General features: G+C 32.6%; 1 protein-coding gene across 4 annotated transcripts in view; it reads right to left on the reverse strand.

Moving 5' to 3' along the window:
- osp (myosin phosphatase Rho interacting protein outspread) overlaps positions 1-23,085 on the reverse strand; it is a 719,850-nt gene that overhangs the window by 95,886 nt on the left and 600,879 nt on the right. For all 4 annotated transcript variants that reach the window (XM_085957975.1, XM_085957972.1, XM_085957973.1 and 1 more), the window contains exons 4-6: positions 20,379-20,567; positions 7,061-7,136; positions 5,476-5,640 (exon numbers count right to left, since the gene is read on the reverse strand). In XM_085957975.1, coding sequence (XP_085814101.1) covers positions 5,476-5,640; positions 7,061-7,136; positions 20,379-20,567 — 430 coding nt within the window. The remainder of the gene's footprint in view (positions 1-5,475; positions 5,641-7,060; positions 7,137-20,378; positions 20,568-23,085) is intronic.

Below are 23,085 nucleotides of genomic sequence, written 5' to 3' on the forward strand. Positions count from 1 at the left end.
TGAAAAATTAACTTCGCCTACATTGTAAAAATGTCATTATTTTTTACTTATTCTGCTAACATGTCCACTCTAACATTGATATTATGAGTCAAGGGATGACATTTTAAATTATTTAGCAAACGCGCACTTAAAATAGGGTCCGCTTAGCTCATTCGGTGTACTTCCTTGTATCTATCTAATTTTTTTTTTTTTTGTATTTACACTTTTATCCTGTTTAATAACTTAACACTGAATTTTTTTTAGATAATAGGTAAGTACTGTTTTAATAATATTTCTTTGTTTCTAAATGTCATGTTGTGAACGTATTAAATTAATAATTTGTATTGTTCACTATATATATAAAAATAAATATAATTTTGAATTTGGTAACTCGACAAAATATTAACATCGCTCAGCTGGCTTCCGATTTTCTGACACGCAATGTCTGCCATTTTTAAAATGTTCATTGGGAAATTTTAAACTAAATAATACTACTAAAACTAAAGTGTAGTATTACAAGCTGCGTATCTACTAATCGTGAGAGTTTATCTTTTTACATACCCTGCAAATTAGCAAATAATTAATGTCACATGAGTAGTGTGAAGTTCTCTGCAAATAAACGCAAAAGCAATGCAGTCACTCGTAGCTAACTTAATCAATGGTCCTTATTTTTTTTATTTAAATTTCATACGTTTAGACTCCACCACTATAGGAGGTTGTTTTACAACACCTTCTGTTATAAAAATCCGCCCATTTAACTCTAATATAATATGTCGAAAGGGCAAATCCATGGTTAATATAATTCAATTTGAATAATAGTTCAATTGTTCAAATTCCATGTTAAAAATACTTGGTCCTTTATTTAAACAATTGATAAAATGTGCAGATTGAGCGAGCTGGGAATTCTATTCACGGTCTTGTATATACCAACTAAAACTACAGCCGAAAGTCGGCTTCTTTACTACACCCCGACAGGCTAAAACACTGCTCAGTTAAAAAATTTAGAGTTAAGTATTTAAAAGTCATGGGAGAGTGGGTATACGCACGTGCACTCTATAAAAATAGCAAACATACAAAAAAGGTCATTTGCTTGGCACATTTATAACATTTTGTATTATCAAATTAATTTTAACGTTATTATATACTTATACACGTACCTAAATGTAACTTATTGAGTTTAGTGAGAATAATCTAATTTCGCAGGTACATAACATCGTCTCTGTTCTGGCAGAACACACTAACTGGAGAATACTAATTTTAAGTAATTTGACTTTGAAGTTGTTAATGAAATGGTCTATCATGTGAGTTTATTAAGTAATCGTAAAAAGGATGACTTTAAAATAAAGACTTTATTTATTAAGAAGGTTTCCAGACGGTACAGTTTGAAATAAGGAACATTTTGGTATAACTAACTCAATATGTCATTTTATCGAATTAGTATCTTCTGCCAGAACAATGATGATATACTATAGAGTGAGTAAACAAGATCAGAGAAAATAGTTATGTATTAAAATTTATTTGAAGCTTATTCCTACAGTTAATACAGTTCTTCATAATGTGTATGACATAAATTATCAATTAAAAAATCGTGGTGCAATGACCTCAGATGAATGAAACTATAGCCAAGATAATATAAGAGTTTTTTCTACACGTAGGCGTCAATTAGTTGAATGATTTTGGCACAAACCGAGGTAGGTATAGGTAGGTACTCTTTTTTTGTTTCGATACATTCATTTAAATAAGTTCATTCAACGCTCGCATTGCAACATCTTTATAATAAAATAAAAGTCAGTATAGTATTTACTAACACATAATAACAATGAACTCCATAACGAAAATGGACATACATTGGTGGATTAATGAACTCAGGCTCCGGTGCAAAAACTAATTAGTTTATTACCTACAACTATTTTGCAAGCGTAGAACTATTTCGCGTAGGCCCAAAAATATCTAAAATAAACAAACATGACGTCTTCACTGATAATTTTTTTATTTAATTGTTTCAAATATACCGCACTTGGTCTACGTTCGCGTAAAAGTTCAGTTGTCTATGGTCTTGTCAAAAAATAGATTGGTTTTTACGGAACCGGGAACAGAAAAATGTTATACAGTGTTTGCCGTTCATTAAAAAGTACTTAGTTAAAAGAAGAGTGCTTTGCATACTGCTGCTAATTAGTTTTGAATTCAAGTGCGGGTAAAAAACCCGAAGCGTCCGACAGATAACAAAAGTGACAAGTATTAATTACATTGTCCATACTATTATTCGCACTTGCCAGTTAGAAAAAAGGCAAATAACAAACTCTATCACATGTGCGAATCTATGCTGTCAAAATCCTCGAATTGTAATCTCTATAACGAATCACTGAATAATTGATGAGACCATTAAATACACTATTTTTTATAACTACAGTGTGTGTAACAAATAAACACAATAAAATATATAATAATCCTAGTTATGGTGTTGAAGTATTGACTATGAACTAAGAATCTTTTGTGTTGTTTGTGGATTTATTCAGTCATCTTTTTACGAATAACGAATTCAAGACGTTCACAGCACATTCACACAGACAACACACAGACGCAACATGGAACAGTTCTAACAATATTTATACAAACAAAAACTCAAAGTTTGGTGGATGTACGTGGCAACGAAGAACTAGGGAACGAGAAGAGTGGAAAAGGCTATGGGAAGCTTTCATCCAGCAGCGGATCGACCCTGGCTGATGATTATATAAAAAAAAAACCATAATTAGAAAAGTAAATATTAACATAAACAAACAGTACCTACTTATAAGTACATCGAATTTAGGATTTTTTTAAAACACGTACTACTACACTCATCTCACATAATGGGGATATGTCAGCATCTGAAGCGATTTCGTACATATATTGCCCTCCCAATTGGCATTAACAATAGCAGGCAACTACGCTTAATATATTGTCGAAACAGATAATATAAAAATAGCTAGAGCTTATTCAACACAACCCGAAATATGTTGGATACATGCGTGGCATTTGGTTCTTACAGAGTACAAGGACAGTTTCCATGCGTCTCTATGTTGTTTGAATAAAAATCCCGTTATACCCATACGAATCCCGACCAAGTTCAAATAACCATCGTTGGCAACTAGGGCAACAACACTTCCTCATCCTGCAGCGAATATACAAGAGTGATCTGTACGCTGCAGGTTTTACATGGAAAAGCGCGAACCTGTACCAGCCCTATGCTCTAATACTAAATAGGGTGAATTATGTAAATTATATTTTTTCACACATTCACCATGCATTTATCACGTATCATCTGTAATAGGTATATAATTTAAATAAACTTTTCCGGTAATATTATATTATTTTCTTGTGGCGTTTAAGAATTTAAATTTCGAAATTTTGACATGAGAAAAGACTATGTATCGCTATCAAAGCATTTTAAACGTTATTGTGATTATATTTTTTTGTTCCAAATTAATTTAAAATCATTCTTTCCAGTTAATCTGTTTCACCCTGTACATTAAAAATTAGCTCATAAGTCCGTAGTCCTAAATTCAACATTATTATTAATCCAAAGCTATACAGATAAGACGTGTATTTCATCCATAGTGAGAGGATTATTAGTCAAATATTAATTGACACGTTGCCTGTCATTCGAGATTAATATCGTAAATAGACACATAGACGCCATTCCATATCCCACATGGTGATTTTATAATCTTGAGATTCGACAGTGGTTTTTTGCCACGACGCAAAGATTTATTAAATTCAGACAATTGTTTATATGTGTATATTTTTACTGACATAAAAAAAACGTTTTTTTCGATTAGGTATATGTCCAAACACGCGCGTAAACATGATCTTACTCCCTAGTTCATTTATCGTTTGTCCATATATGGCTACGGCCGTATGTTGTAACTTAACCACTGGGAAATGCCAATAGAAATAATGTATTTCAAAAAAAACTACCTTATTCTTATGTCAATAATTATTATAAAACAATCATTATTCGTAGAATGTTTTATCACATTTGAATGGTCAAAGACATAGCTTATAATCAGTATCTTTAGAATTATCTTCAAATGTGTTAATCGTGCCCAATTTTTGAATAATAAAATGCCTAATTGTTGTCAAATTTAGGATCACAGAGATTATAAATATAATTTTGTATCGTAAATATTTCACTATAATAATGTCAACATAAATTTTACTAGTGGTTTTATAAATGCGTTTATAAATTAATAAATCTAAAAAATCTTAACACCACTGCATATGGATGTACTGAAATATGACTATATTCTAAAACATTAGATCGAGAGGTTTAAAAGAATACTATCTTATGTAATAAAAATACTTTATGCAATCCTCAAAATGTTTAAACTAAATATAAAGGATAATAAGGCTTCAAAATTATATAAATGGATTATCTACAACGTTTAAGGAATGTCCAGGATTATGCTCCGAAAATACCATAAAACCTCCATTTTGACCTACGTGGCGCACGTGGGCCATTAAGTATAAGATAATTTTCAATGTATTCTGAATTTCAATCGAGCCCGTGATTACATATACCTAATGTTGATGACGTTGGCTGTCTCCAGAAGATGTTTCTTTTATACGTGAAATTGTTAGTCGCATTTCGCTGAACCTATAAAGTTGACGCTTCGAATCCGAACACACGTTAAATAAACCGCACAAGATTTTTTTTAACGCGAGATTTGAACGCACAATCTACGAATTCACGTGCGGATATTAGGCCAAGTGTCTAATATTATAGTTTATTTGGTCACAATTAGATTTATTTAACAAACGTAACTTGAAAACACCTCAGAATATACCGGAATAAATCACATTTAAAAAAACACGGATTTTAACCCGTATATCCACTGGCATCGCGCCAATATGCTTTAACCAATTAAGCTACAGATCTCCTACTTTAAACTAGGTCCTACATAAAATGCTTATCAAATTGCGTTGGTTGGCTATCGGTTTTTATATTTTAAATCAAGGAATATTAATTGTCTTAATTAAGTTATGTATGTTCAATATATGGAATGTTATATTCTTAAATCTTGTGAATTATTCGTTGAATAAAAGAAATGGTATATTATTGATTTATTTATTTGCGGATAACTAAATGATATAAGAATTATTACGTTTATTTCATATTTCATTTAAATTCCATTGGTTAACGATTAAAATATCTTTATCCATGGAATATTAAAAGTACCGATATGTATAGGTATACAATTACATTTATAACATTTCCTTAAAATGAATTATTTAAGTATTTGAATTAAACAATTAATTGATTTATGACTATTTTCAATCGGGCGTCATTGTGCGGATTCCACACATATTTTTAAATTTATAAATGCATAATTCCATCCAAATGGCATTGTGTGTAACTGCTTTAAAAACTGAAGCATATTTAACCTATATCCTTCTTGAATAAATTAACAGTATATCGTATTTCCCGTGTCCGTATGCAATAATACTTTCACTTACCCTTGGTTTCCGGTGTGGCGAGTGGGGGTGTCGGCGTCGGCGGAAGTGACGAGACAGGCGTCGCAGAAGTAGGTATGTCAGCGACGGTCGCAGGCCGGGGTGGTGCCGCCCAGCCTCCCGCGTGGCAGCTGTTGTGACGAGGACGAGCTCCGTTTCCGACACCGTCTGAAAAACAAATTTATAATAATTGTATTTCCGATGATATTTCTTGGTAATAAGTTTAATAATATAACTGTTATTAAAAATGACAATAAACACAGTTTAATTGTAAATATGTACTAGGAATTGCAATCCAGAAATTCAGATCCCGGAACTCCCGACGATTTCTTGATTCCTAAATTCCTGTAATGAAAAATTGAAATCCCAAGCTTTCGGGATAAGTTGAAATGGATTGATCAATACTATATAAGTATAGTAATAAATTAAAGAAAGCATTTAATTTATACATATTAAGATCTCAGAGACTGCTATTAATATCATAACTTTCACGGGTTTATGTGATCAAAAAAATGTATAATTATAAACAATTATTACAAAGAATATAATATTTAATCGTCCAACAAAAATTTATATTTATTGTAATAGTTCTTGTATAAAATTCATACAAATCGTACACGATGTCCCTGATTGGGCCTGAAATATCTGGATTGAATATTCAGTCAAAGATTGCAATCCCCTATATATATATATATATATATATATATCGTCACTCCAATACGATAGCTCTGATATGGTCATTGATGGGGAAATGAATTTTAAACTTTAAATACTTGATTACCACAAATCTAGGCAGTAATTATTATTTAAAGTAAAAATTGAAAATTGAGAAAATAAATATATTGTCACCTCAATACTACAACTAGATAACTCTGATTTGGCCATTGTTGGGAAAATGGAATTTAAACTTTACTTCATTTACATAAATCAAGGCTATAATTATTATTTAGAATTTAAAAAAATAGACAATTGTGATTGACTAATTGGGAACAATTAAATAATGTTCAATTCTATGAAAAATATTGCAGATAAATTATTTTATTTATTTAATGCATTTATGGTTTTAAAGTTATCTAATATTTTCAAACACAAAATTAATACAGTTCCCATTAACTTCTGACTTCTCTTATTTTATCATTTTTTAGATAAGGAAATGTAGAATCATATTCAACAGCTATCTCAAAAACAGTGAAAATCAAGTTATCTAGTTGTAGTATTGAGTTGACGATATGCTTAGGAAACAAATCTTGGCATTAATAGTATTTTATACGAAAAATAATGTGTGCCACCTAATTAAGGCATACATCCAAACCCCGCAAAAATCTAGTGTTATAATAAAATAATTATATTAGGAATGATTGAAAATCACCGTAAAAGATTTACCTGTGGGGCTATTTTCATTCATAATACGTATCCTTTCATAAAAAACCTGATTTGATTTCATAATTTCTGATTATATTAATCGAGACGAAAGCTTCTGTAAGAAGCTCATACGATGACATGAAATTGATTTATTTTCGTTTCCATAAAAGACTGAATTTATAAAAAATAATAATAATGTATAAGTATGTGAGATAATTAAACTTACTTCTAATGGCTGTGCCGTTCTGGAGCAGACTGGTAGCTTGTCCTCCTGGAAAGGTCGCATTTCGCTTGTGACGTCCCTGAAACAAACAAAAGAACTTGTTTCAACACTCTATGACTTCTAAATGGTATAAAATAATATTAAAACATACATTATTCGTTCAATTATATTAAAATTATTAAAAAAAAACAATGTTAAATTAAATAACCTAACCAAAACATTGGGCAAGTAATTATATAATATTTTTGGCTATATTATATAATGAACTCTTGAATATCCATAATCTACAATCCTTATTAATACACTCACTTAACACAATACTTACGGGCCCTTTTAATTAATTTTGTAATTAACTTGTTAATTTGCATTTGAAAAGTAATTAGCAAAAACACAATTTTGTGCGGCCCGTAAGCTATGGGTTAATATAGATTTTGTAAAACTATTTTGAGCTGATGATACCGTGTAGAGATCACTCTAAAGATACCCCGTAGCAGCGTCGAAGGGTGGAGGTAGTCTGTTAAGATCCGCCATAAATGGTGCACGCTAAACTTTGTCAGTCATACGTAGTTGTTTTCATTGAATAAGACTACAATTTACAGATGGTGTTTTTTTTAGAATTATTAATAACCATGTCCTTGCTTCTTCGTAAAAGGTGGTTGTTAGTAATTTTGAACAATCACAAACACCCAGGCTTTGAGAAAAACACATAAATATTGTGACCTCACCGGAAATCGATCCAAGAACTCTCGGGTGGAAGGCCAGCGCCTTACACACTGCACCACGAGATTCGCCTACAGATAGTATTGGTTAGTTTTCAAAGTTCAATTAAACCCTGCGAAAACCAAGCCACAATAGAAAATAGTTTTAAAAAAAATACTCGTCTATCTATAAATTATCTAAAATTACGCAATTAAATCATACATAACATTGAATATCTTATAGGTAGAATTATATATTTTATCTATTATAATTTGGTTTAGGCAGGGCTTAATGAATTTAAAAAAAATGAACCAGCAATATGTGTTATATGTATTCTTAATCCAACGGAAACAAATAAGTATAAATGAAAATGTGCACAATTTTATCATATCGCCCAAACTGTACCAAAACTATTATGGTTTGGTTTAGGCAGGGTTTAATTGATTTTTAAAAACCAACCAATACCATCAGTAAATTGTAGTATCAGTTCAATAAAAAGTGTAATGTGCACTATATATATATGGGGGAAGTTGACAGCCTACTTCCACCCTTCGCTACTGCCTCGTAGTACAGGAACATCTATAAGTTTTTTCGAGGATCAGAAAGCTTTGACACTCTTGTACAATGTAGTGGAGACAGTTATCATGCGCCGATCAAGTAAGTGCAGAGATGAGGTGAAAACGTAACAGAAAATCTTTTACTCTCCATCTAAAACTCTAAAGAATGGACGAATACAATAAAATTCAGACTCTTGATTCCAGTCCTGCAGTATTCTTGAATGGTCGATATATCAATGCTATTTTATTATGATAGTACCTAATATTCATCCACGTAAGCGAAAGTTTAATTTTGTCGTTTGACAGGAAAAGCTTTAATACATTGAGCTTTCGAATAATAAAAAGCATATAACATTAAGCGCAATGTTCTTTAAAGAATACTAGCTTAGCAATATTAAATATTAAACTTATCATTAAATGTAACTGTACTTGCGTCATAATGTACCTACTTAGCTGAACAGTATAAATAATTGTTTTGTTGTTCTTTAGTAATTTGGCAGTAATTATCTAAGTCTATTTAATATTTATTAAATATAAAAAATCGCATGAAATCTAGAGCGAGCAAAATGATGATGGACGGTTGTATTGAAATAAACGTGACAAATAAAACATAACCACTGTCACAGGTTGAAATATTACAGCAATCAAGACTTTCCCCGATCAGTCTTGTAACGATTTTGCTTTCCATCTAGTCCCAGACGGCCAACTTCCCGAAGTACCTACTCATAACATAAGTGACACTTAGATTAACTGGATGGTTGTATGTTGCGGTTAATTCTAATCGTGGACCGAAACAAATCGATACTCATCATCATGGTGTGTAATAGTTAATCTAGAAAAAAAGACAGAGAGTCGCATTAAGATTTAATTTACAGCTCGGAAATTCATTGTTCTATCAAGACTATATACATGTTACCTACAGCAAACGAAAAATAGAGCGTAAATTAATAATACAATAAGAAATGTACGCATCATTATGCTTTGGAACAATATATTGGAACTAATCGTGAACAAATATAATAATAATTGATATAAAAAAATGTGTTTTAATACGAGCGTTACTAATAATATTATGATATAATTATCTACTCTTATAAATAACAAATAGAGAATGTTAACGTTCACTAATTCGATTGCTTTATGGTTATGGTTATCTGCTTTCATCCGCAAAGATATAAAAAAAAATACTCTATACTAAATAAATTATTTCTACATGAATGAACCGATTAGAGTGGATAATGGTGGAGATACAGAATACAATACAGCCCACTGCCTGACTGTCTGCAAAGGAAATTTTATATAACTGCAGGATCTCAGGACTCCCAAAGATACTGTGTCTCTTTATACACACTCCACCTATAATACATCGGTTTATATACCATAAATATAGAATTATGAATATTTTACAATATTAGTGTTGATCTTGCATTCAAGACAACTAATTAGAGAACAGTGGAGAAGCCTCTATGAGAGTCCTTTGGAATTCTAATGAATCTTTTACCTCCCTCAAACAGGCAGTCTTAACCTTATTAAAATAACAACAATACACAATATTAAATTAGTGGATACTTGAATACGATACAAGATTTTAATCAAGAGATTTTTTACGTCAGTTTGTGCGTTTCTATACGACTCGCTCAGCCGATAACGTGGCAAAGTGAATATAGATATCCAAAAACAAAGGTAAAAAATTCAATGGGATTTGGAACCACGTGAAAATATGACACAAACACATATACATTTAATTGGTTATATATCCCGTTTTCATGATCTAACAATAAAGTTATCGCGTAGCGAATCGATCTGTAAACTAAACTATGATGGCTAATATTATGCCGGGTCCACACCGAAAACAAGTCGCGCGACAACTCGTTATATTTTACGATAAGCATGATAATTATCGTAAAATTTCTTAAGCAATTATGATAATTATCGTAAAATTTAACGAGTTGTCGCGCGACTTGTTGCCGGTGTGGCCGCACTTTTAGGAACTGTGCGTCTCCATTTTTTTTATAGTATGGAGAGCGTGTTATTAGTTCATATTCTTATGCATGAGCTCACTCCATCTGTATTGTTTTAATCTATATTATATTATCATTCTATGACGTCCATAAGAACTATGGAATTATAATAAATAACTTACATAAATATACTACTTACACAAACAATATTTATATTATTTCCTGGTTGTATTTATTTTCAAAATATATAAACGTTCACGTGGTACACGTCATGTACTGTGAATTTTGTAGTGTAGAAGTCATACAGAATAAATATAATAGTATAAGATTATTTATTACCACAAGTTAAAAAAAAACTTTTGTAACATTTATGACGTCAATGTGATAATAACTCATAAAACACAATTGTTCCTGTAACTCCAATAAATTTACCCCAATTATGTTTTATTATAAATTGTATACTTAATATTATATAATAGCACTAAGGACAATAATGTTATATTTTATTATAACACCTTTTTATTTGAAGTGAGTTGAAGAGCGGACAATGATCGTAAAATCTTATTACCTAAGTCCGCCTGAGTTTACATAAAATAATATTATCGCGTTGGCGCAATTTTACAATATGACAGGAAATTACTCTATATAGTTGTTAAATGTTTGAGAATCTGCATCGTAGAACAATATCAGGTGCGACGGTAGAAAAAAAACGGCTCACGTGCGTGACAGTGAGGTGGTCGGACGGGAACAGGGCAGTTGTCAGACAAAGGGAAGCGAAGATGTGGCACGCGGCGACGACCGGCTTTGAGATATGTAACTGCGTAAAGGCGGGTACGCACAGATAAAAACATTGATAACACAATAAAATATGCTGTATATTATGTTAGTGGGTTGTTTTACTGTTGCTAACTATGATGGCCGCGTGGCTTAAGCGTCGGCCTATGACGTCGTGGGTCCCAGGTTCGAATCCTGGGTCTGGCAAGTACACATATTGTTTTTCAATTTGTGTATGAGTCAGAGTATGGTCCTAATAGGTTAAGCAAGTGGCTGACATCCATTTCTCGTAAAAACAAAATCTGTTAATACAAACCTTCACTCTGTGGAGGCCCATATGATCTTAATAGGATCGGACATGGTTGAATATAAATATGATTACGTAAACTCAAGGGAAATAAAGAGCAACGCTTAATTTTGTTGTTTTTTTTCGATATATTCTAATGAGAAAGTCAGGCTACTGCTTAAGGGTGCGTTATCAGATAGTTCAATAAAAAAACTACTTCCAAGCTGTCACTGTGTAGATGCATATTCAAAATTTCCTAGACCGACAGTGTAACAAATCTTGACATCCTTAACACAATCGCTGCGTAACTTTTAATTACTTTTTAATTACCGTATTTAAATAACATGTTAATTGGATCGATCGGCCGCTTAACGGGGACACGGCAGCCGTGTCATCCGCGTCGAATGAGTTAAGCAAATACGACAAAAATACCGAGAAGTTTTGCGTACCTAGTATCAAAACACAATATGAAAGTGCAACAGTTTAGCATTTCCCAAATCATTAACGAAGGAAAGAACAATGATAAACATTACATAGGACGGTGGCCTTTTAATTTTCTTAAGCGTCGTGGCTCCCAGGTTCGAATCCTGATTCTGGCAAGTACACATATTGTTTTTCAATTTGTTTATGAGTCAGAGTATGGACCTAATAGGTTGAGCAAGTGGCTGACATCCATTTCTCGTAAACAAATATGTTAATACAAACCTCCACTCTGTGGAGGTTCATATGATCTTATTAGGATCGGACATAGTCGGAATATTGTATTGAGCAAATAACAGTAATATACATTGGGTATAAACAGCAAAAAAAGGCAACATAACTATAGAATTTTGAACACTTGAAGATAATGACCATTATGGAGACATCAAATGAATTTGGAGTTATTTTAAACGATTATAATTACAAAATGAACGTTGTTCATTCAAAATAATTATTATATTAAAACAACAATTGTGCCATGAAGATTAAACGTTTGAATTTACATATGTGGAAGTGATAGGGAAGTCATATAAATTCTAGGTATCGGTATTGAATCGATAAGAAAGCATCTAAATATTGGTCAAAAAGAATCAATACTTTTTTAACATCCCTAACTATCGTAAGATTACCCGAGAAGGCCGACGCAATGAATTAATTGTTGCCTAATGCAAATTACACTTCGGCATTTTGAAAACGTCGATAGTCGAGGATAGATTCGAAACAGATTAATGTTTTTTTTTTCTTCAATATTACACTGTGTTATTATTAGCAGTTAACAATTTGATAATGAGCCATTAGCTAGAGAAAAAAATATTGTTAGAAAAAAATGTTAAACTTACAACAATGCCTTTACGATAGTGATCGCCGATCACATATTGCATTGCAAAAGAATTTGAAAAAAAACAGTTCCATTATCAAATAATTACGCAATTAATTTTGAAAAAAGACGTCTTGCGGTTTTTTTATTAGATATTATCTGAGACCACCGACAATGCATAAATCGATGACAAAGTATTAATTAGTCAAAATTGATATGCATAATAATGAAATATTCAAAAATATTGAAATTTTTTGCATTAGATCAGTGATTGCCAACACAGAGTTTTCCGAAAAATTGCATAACTTACAATGCTATATTTTGTAACTGAGTTAAACAAATACGTTAACGTTTTAAAATAACAAAGAATTTTTATAGTTGAACTTGGTCACATATTCTTATGATAGTTAATATTGAGAAAAATTAATATTTAGCCCTACTTCTACATACGTCATTGCTATAAGGGCGATCTACTCGAACTGTAAGATATATGCAGAATATAATAATAATTCTTAAGAAAATGTCGGGAATGGGGTTTAAAGAAAAGTTAATGTAGTGATTTTGTGTGATTTTTTTCCTTTGCTAATTAATCAGCGTTTCAGTATATAGCGATAGAATAAAATTTTAATGGTACATTTGCCAACTAAGTCACAAATTTAATATGGTATAATGAACTGCATGGCGCGTAATACGGTACAAAAATATAGTTTGCGCTCGCTACCATTTTTATTTATATTCACAGAGTCAACCATACGAACTTATTCCGGTAATGATAACTAAAGGCAATCGATAGAAGTGGGCATTGCAAAACAATATTACCCTTATATTCTGTCAAGAAGCAAAGCTTTTATAGCTTTTCAAAGCTTATAAAAGGTCATACATATTTATTATTAATATTAAGTGTGTACTTTTAAGTAGACGTGGTGTTCAAATACATATAAATATTTATTTAAACTCAGGTATAAAAAAATATTTTTCCTTATACATAAAACTGTTCAATTAAATCTGTATTTTACTTGGAAAGAGAAAATTAATATTTATAGAACATTATCCGTCAAGAGATATAAGTTGACAATATATTAAAAGATATTCTACATTTCACAGAATAACAACATGCAAGTAACAATCAGGTGGAATTCAGAACATGCTATAAAGAAGATTCCAGTGATAGAGAAAAAACGATCGACATTTCCAAGTTTCCTCTTAGAGCTGTGTTCTTCTATTCCGGGAAAATGTTGCCACGTCTCCAATAGACGGTCAGACAAATTGACGGATGTCTTGTACATTTCTGACTTACGACATTTTGAGACCATAATACAATCAAACTAACTACACAAGCATGGTCACATGTGTGTTTTATATATGGCGAGTGTGGTTAAATGGTAGTCATATTAAATATGTTTTTCCGTCCATTGGCCAGTGACAAAACTTTTGTGTAGAACGGCTATTTTTGATCAGTTTTTGTAAATATATTCCTAGAACATACAAACGTAATTGTTTTTATTTTTTCACCAGAATATTCTAAATAATTATGTACTTACCTAAAATTGACGCGTTCTATCTTTTCGAAGGCAGTTAGTTATAATTAGGCATGCCAAAAAAGTATTGACGCTTTGGTGTCGATACAATACAGGCATCAATATTGTCCTTTGGTACCGACATTGATAGGGACTAGATATTGGCATGTTTTCTTTGAATACGATAGATTTTTTGCTAACACGAAGCATTTGATACCGACTGTTACAAGTATCGGCTCTTTTCGATAACACTACTATTAAGGGGGGACATGCTTATTTCGGTACATAACTGTGCAGTGGTGTTAAGATTTTTTACGTTTATTAATTTTTAAACGCATTTATAAAATCATTAGTATAATTTATTACGAGATAATTTTTGTAAAATATTCACGATAAAAAATTATATTGATAATCTCTGTGATCCCAAATTTGACAAGAATTAGGCATTTTATTATTCAAAAAATCGGCAAGATTAACACATTTGAAGATGATTCTAAAGATACTTATAATAAGCTATGTCTTTGACCATTCAAGTGTGATAAACATCTTATGAATAATGATTGCTTTATAATAATTATTGAACTAAGAATAAGGTAGTGTTTTTTTGAAATACGCCATTTCTTTTGTCATTCCCCAGTGGTTAAGCTACAACATACGGCCGTAGCCATAAATTGACAAACTATAATTGAAGTAGGGAGTAAAATTATATTGACGCGCGTGTTTGAACATGTACCGTTTAAAAATAAATAAAAAATAAATCGGTTAGGTACATGTTCAAACACGCGCGTTAACATAATTTTACTCCCAATAAAAACTCAATGTTGACCTACGACGAGCACGTGGGCCGTTAATACGTTTTTTTTCAATATGACATCATTAGTTATAACCACATAATATCTATATTATAAGATGTTTTGGTTCTGATATAAATTATGAAGAAATACCTTAGTTACATTCAATAAGCTTAATTCCACACACCAGACCACAGGCACAGGGTGTGTGAATTTTCAAACCCGCTTACAATATGAAGACAGTAAGATATTTGAAATTAAATAGATTTAATTCATTTTCTCGACACGGTGTCTAAAAGACACATTAATCCTTTTGCGTGAGTGATCTACGTATGTGCGAGGAGTGGCAGGACTAAATCCGAGTGGAAAAGGGGCTATGTTTATTTAATCAGTAAAGTCATTCAAATTAAACATCGAATGCCAAGTTATGACATAATAATAATAAAATATAAGGTGTTCGATTTTGGTGTGCGTTAGTAACTAAGTATGAAAATGAAAGACGTAGAGCTTAAAGCATAGCGCTTATAGAAGGTAATAACAAAATATCAATATTTTTTATATTTTGATTCATTTAATAAAATTATGCAAGTGTTTTTAAAACAAAACTCAAGTAATTAATACTGACAGAGGCACAGTCTGCATTAGTAATGCTTAAATAGTGTTAAAAATGCAGTCTTTCCAATAGTGTCAGTCGAGATCCTCAGTTTCATACCGTCTCTGTTCTGGCAGAACACACTAACTGGAGAATATTAGTTTTGAGTAGTTTGACTTTGAAGTTGTTAAACAGTTTGAAATAATGGTCTATCATGTGAGTTTATTAAGTATGTAATCGTAAAAATGATGACTTTAAAATAAAGACTGTTTATTTATTAAGAAGGTATCCAGACGGTAAAGTTTGAAATAAGGAACATTTTGGTACGAGGGTGGGTCAATAATTCCTTAGAAAAAAGCATTAAAACAGGTTTTATTTTTGTATTTTTTTTTTATTTCTCAACATAATTTCCTTGGAGCTCAATACACTTGGTTAGACGTTTCTCAATTTTTTTTAAACCGTCAGAAAAATAAGTTTTCGGAAGGTCCTCAAAATAAGCATTTGTCCGATCGATGACTTCTTCATTTGAAAAAAAACGTTGTCCACTTAGCCATTTTTTTAAGTTTGGGAAAAGGAAAAAGTCACTGGAGGCTAAATCTGGCGAATACGGTGGGTGGTCGACCAATTCGAACTTCAATTCTTCAATTTTAGCCATTGATCGTAAACATGTGTGAACACGGGCATTGTCCTGATGAAAGAGGATTTTTTTCCTGTTTAAATGAGGCCGTTTTTCTTCAATTTTGTTTTTTAGCTGGTCCAATAAAGATGCATAATAATCCCCTGTTATTGTTTTTCCTTTTTCCAAATAGTCAACGAAAATAATTTCACGTGCATCCCAAAATACAGTAGCCATAACCTTACCAGCTGATTTTACGGTTTTCGCCTTCTTTGGACATGGTTTGCCTTCGCAATCCACTGCTTTGACTGTTCTTTCGTCTCGGGAGTATAGTGGTGTATCCATGTTTCATCTACAGTCACAAAGCGACGAAAAAATTCATCCGGATTGCGTTGCATGAGCGACAACAGGGCTTTAGAGGCCACCACCCTACTGCGTTTATTGTCGACTGTGAGCAAACGCGGCACCCATCTTGCAGAAATATTTTTCATGCCCAATTTGTCATGTAAAATAGAAATGACGCTACCTTTTGAGATCCCTGTAACCTCAATTATCTCACTCAACTTTAATCTTCGGTCACTTAACACCATATCGTGGATTTTATTGATCATTTCTGGTGTAGTCACCTCTACAGGACGTCCTGAGCGTGGTTCATCCTTTGTTGATGTACGACCACGTTTAAATTCATTTAACCAGTTATAAATAGTTGCAAGTGAAGGAGCAGATATGCCGTGAACTAAATCCAACTCATTTTTTATTTCCTTTGCTGTTAACCCTTTTATATTAAAATGTTTAATAACAACTCTAAACTCAATTTTCTCCATTTTCCATTTTTCCATTTTCCACAAGCAATTTTTTTTTTAAATGTACGAGAAACACACAACAACCCGACCAATCTGATTGAAACTTCGCAGCATACTGAATCGGTAGTGCCGCTGCATGAAAACAAACCGCTTGCAGTACTAGTCGCGCCACCTGTCGGCTTTTCTAAGGACTTATTGACCCACCCTCGTATAACTAACTCAATATGTCATTTTTTCGAATTAGTGTCTTCTGCCAGAACAGTGACGAATTACGTTATCCATTAGAACTTGTAAACTTTACTTTGACTCGGATAGTATTATAGCACCTAGTTGTATGCACAACGTCACAGTTTGGCAAAAGATACACCACATTAGGACTGAAATAACCAGAAAGAAAAGTGAATAATGATACATCAGAGTTATATAGTTATATGAGACATTCCAACTATGGTATTGAAGAAACATTGAAACATCTAGCTAGATACTACTAGATGTTTCACTCCTTTACAACTGTATCATGGATAATATGCTGACAAGCAATGAATGACGCGATTTTAGTAGTGGCCCAAAAATAGAAGATGGACACATTATAAAAAGAATTAAATGACCACTAAAAGCTTTTATACAATTAAATTAAGTTAATCTTGTGATGATCCTCGCTAGAAGCTCCTACCTGTGAAACAGGAGAGTGGGAAGCTGTATGAAATCCAAGATGGATACAAAAACAGAGTAGCTTTTGATTAACTATATAAGTCAATTATAGAAATATGAATGCTAATCCAAGAAACATAATGGAAATGTGGCTGTATATATTTGTAGAGGCTGTGATTCAACCATTACGCGAAGACCTCAGGAGTCAGGACTGTCACAAGTTGTCCCGCGTTACAAAGGACAATTCCAAATTAACATATTTATAATATAATATCGTCAAATATATCCAATATCAAAAGTGTTATCATGTGTTTCACTGGTCAAACTCACCTAGAACCAACCCTAGAATCAATCCCACAATGGTGTGCGTTGAACGCGGAACGAATTGCTATGTTGTTGACAGTCCTGAGACTTATCACGGACTGGTTGAATCAGGGCCGTTACATATGTATCCTCAAACTTCCATGTAGTGACAGTATGACAATTGCTGACGTCCTCAATCGAATGATAAATAAGTTCTGCGTAGCATCAAACGACAGTAGGTACCTCGGCTACTTTATGGGAGGACGAAAGTAGAGAATTGTCCAGCCCATTATCCAAGGAAAGATACGTACGAGAGCACGGCGCCGAATTTCATGGAATAAGCACCTACAGCGAACTGTTTTGAGTAGCACAGGGTAAAGCCTTAAAGACCGACCTATGTAGATTAACCTAATATCTACAATAATCTTAATGGGGAATTGTATAGTTACTGAAGATGATTTCTATGATTTATTAAAGCGAATCACTTAATAAAACTAGGCAATTACTGTGAACCGCCGCTGCCTTTCAAAGCCGCCATGGGAGATGATTGTACACACTACACGCTCGACACGTTCTCTCATCAGGATCATATTACTGAGGATTATATGCGATGGTAAATAGAATCATCCAACCGCGAAGAATCGCACTCACCTGGATGTCAACCGACGAGTCTTTTGACGGCTAAAAATGTTCTCAGAGACTATCAGAACTTAATAATATGATATGGTGTTTTGATGGGAATCGAAAATATTGAATATTGTGACATCACTACCGTCAAGTTCCGATTTATTTACGTATGTAAGTATCTACTGAAAAAGAGTTTATTTCAACGGTGGAAGTATACAATGCACATAATTATTCTAAAATTAATTGCGATTTCATAGTAAAACGATATTATATTTGGTTTTAGTCAATCCGAGGGTTTAAGACGATACATCAGTGAAACGGCCAATAATTTTCAACTATAGGCGCGACGAAATTTTGGACTCTTGGATTGGTGTGAATACGTCAATTTGTTTCGTGATGGCGACGGGGGTATTAATTCTTAAATCGTGTAAAGATTACTATAAACGTTACCCATTTACTTGAAAGAGAAAACATGTCAATGAATATATTATTATTGTTACTAATAGAACAATAAACAGAACACTGAATGACGCATGTTGGGTTTATATGACAAATTATATTTCATTTGCACCCGCGACCCGCAATCCGCGCATCGCATAGTCACGATCTTTTTAGACAATGCCTCAACTGAGTTATAGCCTTAAGGACTGGAGATGTTCGACGATTTTCTTTATTTATGCATTTAATTACTTTCACCAAATTGGTTGAAAGGCGTTTACGTGTTAAAACTCTTTTATAATGACTGAACCCATCTCCATAACGACACTACGATAACAACGCATCTATTCTATATACAATAATGCTATTGGCCGCTATCGGAAGCTATCGAGGGTAGTTTTTCATATTTTTGTATCGAAGTATTATAACTGTTATAGTACAAGTACAGTACAAGTATTATGACGGTTAACAATAAGTTAACCGTCTAAACAGTCTAAACAGCCAAAACTGTCTATCTCGCTCTAAAAATTAGCGCAGCCAAGAGAGGTGCTGTTAAAACATAGCAATTATTGTAACAATTACAATAAGTGCAAATTCTTTTATACAAAAATATAAAAAACTACCCTCGATAGCTGCTGATAGCGGCCAATAGTAGTCTTGTATATAGAATAGAAACGCTGATTTCCTAAACATAACATCAATAATCAAATTGTTTTTGAGTTTTACATTAATGTATCATTAATTGCTATAATTACTAACCAACGCGCGAGATATATGTCTTAGGTGTTTTCAAAGTACGTATACTCAATATATAGAATGTTACATTCTCTAATCTTGTGAATTATTCGTTGAATAAAATAAATTGTTTATTAAATTCATTAATTGTAGCATTGACACGGAAGAAAGATAGCGTACGTAGTGTTAATCTATACTTATTCTTTCGTCTGCCAGTGGCTTAATTGCATGTGGACGAAAGAAGAAGTAGAGTAACATAATAATTACTAAAATGTTGTTTTAGGAAGAAAATACATAGTTATATTTTCCGGTTTAAAAAGGAATAGTTTCAATCACTATTTCACGTCTAGTCACGAATAGTCGTACTTAAATGATTGTAACAAAATGGAGAACATAATAACTAACATTATAAACACAGATTATCGGATTGAAATACGCACACAATAAGTATATTAAAGAAGAAAAACTATACGTACATTACATCTCTTGTGCTCTGTATCACTAACAATGGTGTATGTAAACACACAACAAAGTTTATTTAACAATTAAATTACTCTTTGCAGTGGGTAATCGATAATAAATTTAAAACAGCAGATTCAAAGAAATATTTCTGTATCGTAAAATTTAACACAGCCTTTCTTAAATATAGGAGAATATTCTGAATAAGTCATTACCTTGCTTCGAGGGAAGACGGACAACACGTCACTCCACCACTTCGCCTCCTCGCGGCAGGCTCCCTTGACGAAGGTGACCCTATCCGGAGCAGCTATGGCCAAGCTGTGAGGATGACCAGTGACCTCGTCGGCGTCCCTCACTTCCAGGACCAACGTCATATCCACACATGCTTGCGGGACTGTATCGGGCTGCAAAAAAAACATAATTATTAGTATATTGTAGAAAATTCTATTAAGATTCATCTAGCTAGGTGTTTCATTCGATGTCACCTTGAAAACGCTCTAGACGAGTTACATAATTAATTATATAAAGCTCACTGTTTTATAACAATTATATTGCACCCAGCAAAGAGTTGATCTAGTAAAATAGAGTATTTTTAATTAATTACTTTTTTAATACAACGAATAATTCACATGATTTAAGAATGTAATACAAAAGCCGATCGCCAATAGCAGCTCAATTTGGTAATCGCTTCCGTGAATATTAAAATCCGTTAATTATTTTTTTTTAGCATAGTGGTCAATGTGCGTGGGCGCAATACCCGAGAGATGCAGGTTCGATCCTGCTTGCGCTTGGTGTCTTACCTTTCTCAAAAAGATCTATTGGTTATAATATATTTTCTCAGAAGTGTTTTCAAAATTATGTATGTTAAAATAAATAGGGTACATATTATTAAAATACAAAAATCAGTCGATTGACGAGACTTCATCTACGCACTGGATATAATTATCTGAAGAAAAAAGCATGGTTATCGATAATGCTCATTAGTCTCAAGGAAAACTTGTGTACCTATTGGACATTTACTGTGAAATTAAAATTGTAGAAGGGTGTACTTATTGGTTTCGTGGTTTTAAAATTGCCTGTGATACATTCACATGTAACTCATATCATTAAAATTTTGTGGATATCTAATATAGGGGTCTGAAAATATCTGAAAATAGTCCACTTAATTTTTTTTACTAAATATATATTTGCACTTCAAGGTTATGTCTACTTTGTATTATAACTTTGACTAAAAACCATAACGAAAACGTTTTTGTGCCTCCTGCAAAATTTGATTAGAGTAGGTTACGCCCTTTTTCGTATTCATAGTCGATATAGTAATTTTTTGTTGTGTCCGGAAACTTGTATGTATGCAGTTCACCATATCACACTTCACCGTGAAATGTTGTATCGGAAATATATGGCCGTATATGAAAGACCGTCCAACCTCTTTGGGTCATATAGTACTGACATAAAATGTATGCCTAAATAAAACATGGTTCTTGTCAGTTAACAGGAAACCAGCGGCAAACAAATTTTGAAAATAGCTGATATTTGATTATTTGTTTGATTAGGTTAGGTTTTCATTCTTGAATTCATGAATTTCGCCAAAATCAGCTATGAAAATTGAATTAATGTTCATATTGAATCTAATAAAATTGGAGACCGTATGCCTAGTATACCGTCAGCTGAATGCAGAACTATTCTAACTTACATTTGAAATATTTCAAGAGAGAGTTTTTTGAAACAACTTACTGAAATTATTTATTATCTTTATGAATAAATGTACGCATCATATTTTAATAGGATTATTGATGAGAAAATCGGTGAATACACTTGTCTATATAAATAATAAATAACTGAAGTAGGCTGTTTCAAAGAAATCTTCTGCAAAATATTTCAAATGTGAGTTAGGTTAGAATAGTTCTGCATTCAGCTGACGATACGGTCATCTCTTTCCGATAAGAAAGCTCACGGCGAACTGTGCCACGTTGAAATGTTTTACGTAGAATTTACATGTAAGCTATTATTATATGATTTAAATTAAGTAATTATTACATTATTGAAAGGCATGTCATGTAAAGATGAGAGTTTAAAGTGTTTAATGCCTGTAAATTATTTTAATTAAAAAATAGGTATCGTATCATAATAAAAAAAACTCCATTTGTTTATTTATTATACGATGTAAAAAAAAAATACAAAGTTCTACATCGTTGAAAGGGCATCAAGATTCCAGTATCAATATATAAAGTTAACGCCACGGGCAATCTAGCGTAATTAAGTAATTTTTATTAAATACAAGAGCCCTTCCAAGTTGTATTATTATCTACATACTTCAATCAAGTCAACATGAAACGATTATTTATAAAAGTTCATATATTCTACCTATACCTATACTATCGTAAGCAATATAGACTAATAAAGAACAAGGCTGCCGAGGCATGCGATTCCATGTAAAACTCGTACAGCAAATAAAAATTATCGTAGACAACGTTATGACGCGGACAGACCATGCCGATGAAAAAGGTTGCGTCGATTTATCAAATGAGAGCTCAGGGAACGGGGGAGGTGGAAAGAAAATTGGTTTTGTTGCGGTAACGAGTTAACAGGTTTCGGCAGGAATCAGGTGGAATATTACTGCCATCTCTTGATTATCATAATATTTTATTTAATAAAACGCAATTTTTTTGTAGTACTTATTCCACTTTTAATCAAGAGATTAGGACCGGTTTCGTCCGCCTCAGAGGGACATTTTGACGTTGAAAATACAATGCAGTTCCACCATGAATTGACAGTTAACAAAATAAAAGAAATCATACAAGGTTGTTAGTAATTTTGAACAATCACAAACACCCAGGCTTTGAGAAAAAATACATAAATATTGTGTCCTCACCGGGGATCGAACCTAGAACTCTCGGGTGGAAGGCCAGCGCCTTACGCACT

Source organism: Rhyacophila brunnea, unplaced genomic scaffold (assembly GCF_057557595.1).
Source record: "Rhyacophila brunnea isolate RB1 unplaced genomic scaffold, BYU_Rbru_1.0 scaffold_7, whole genome shotgun sequence".
NCBI classification, from domain to species: domain Eukaryota; kingdom Metazoa; phylum Arthropoda; class Insecta; order Trichoptera; family Rhyacophilidae; genus Rhyacophila; species Rhyacophila brunnea.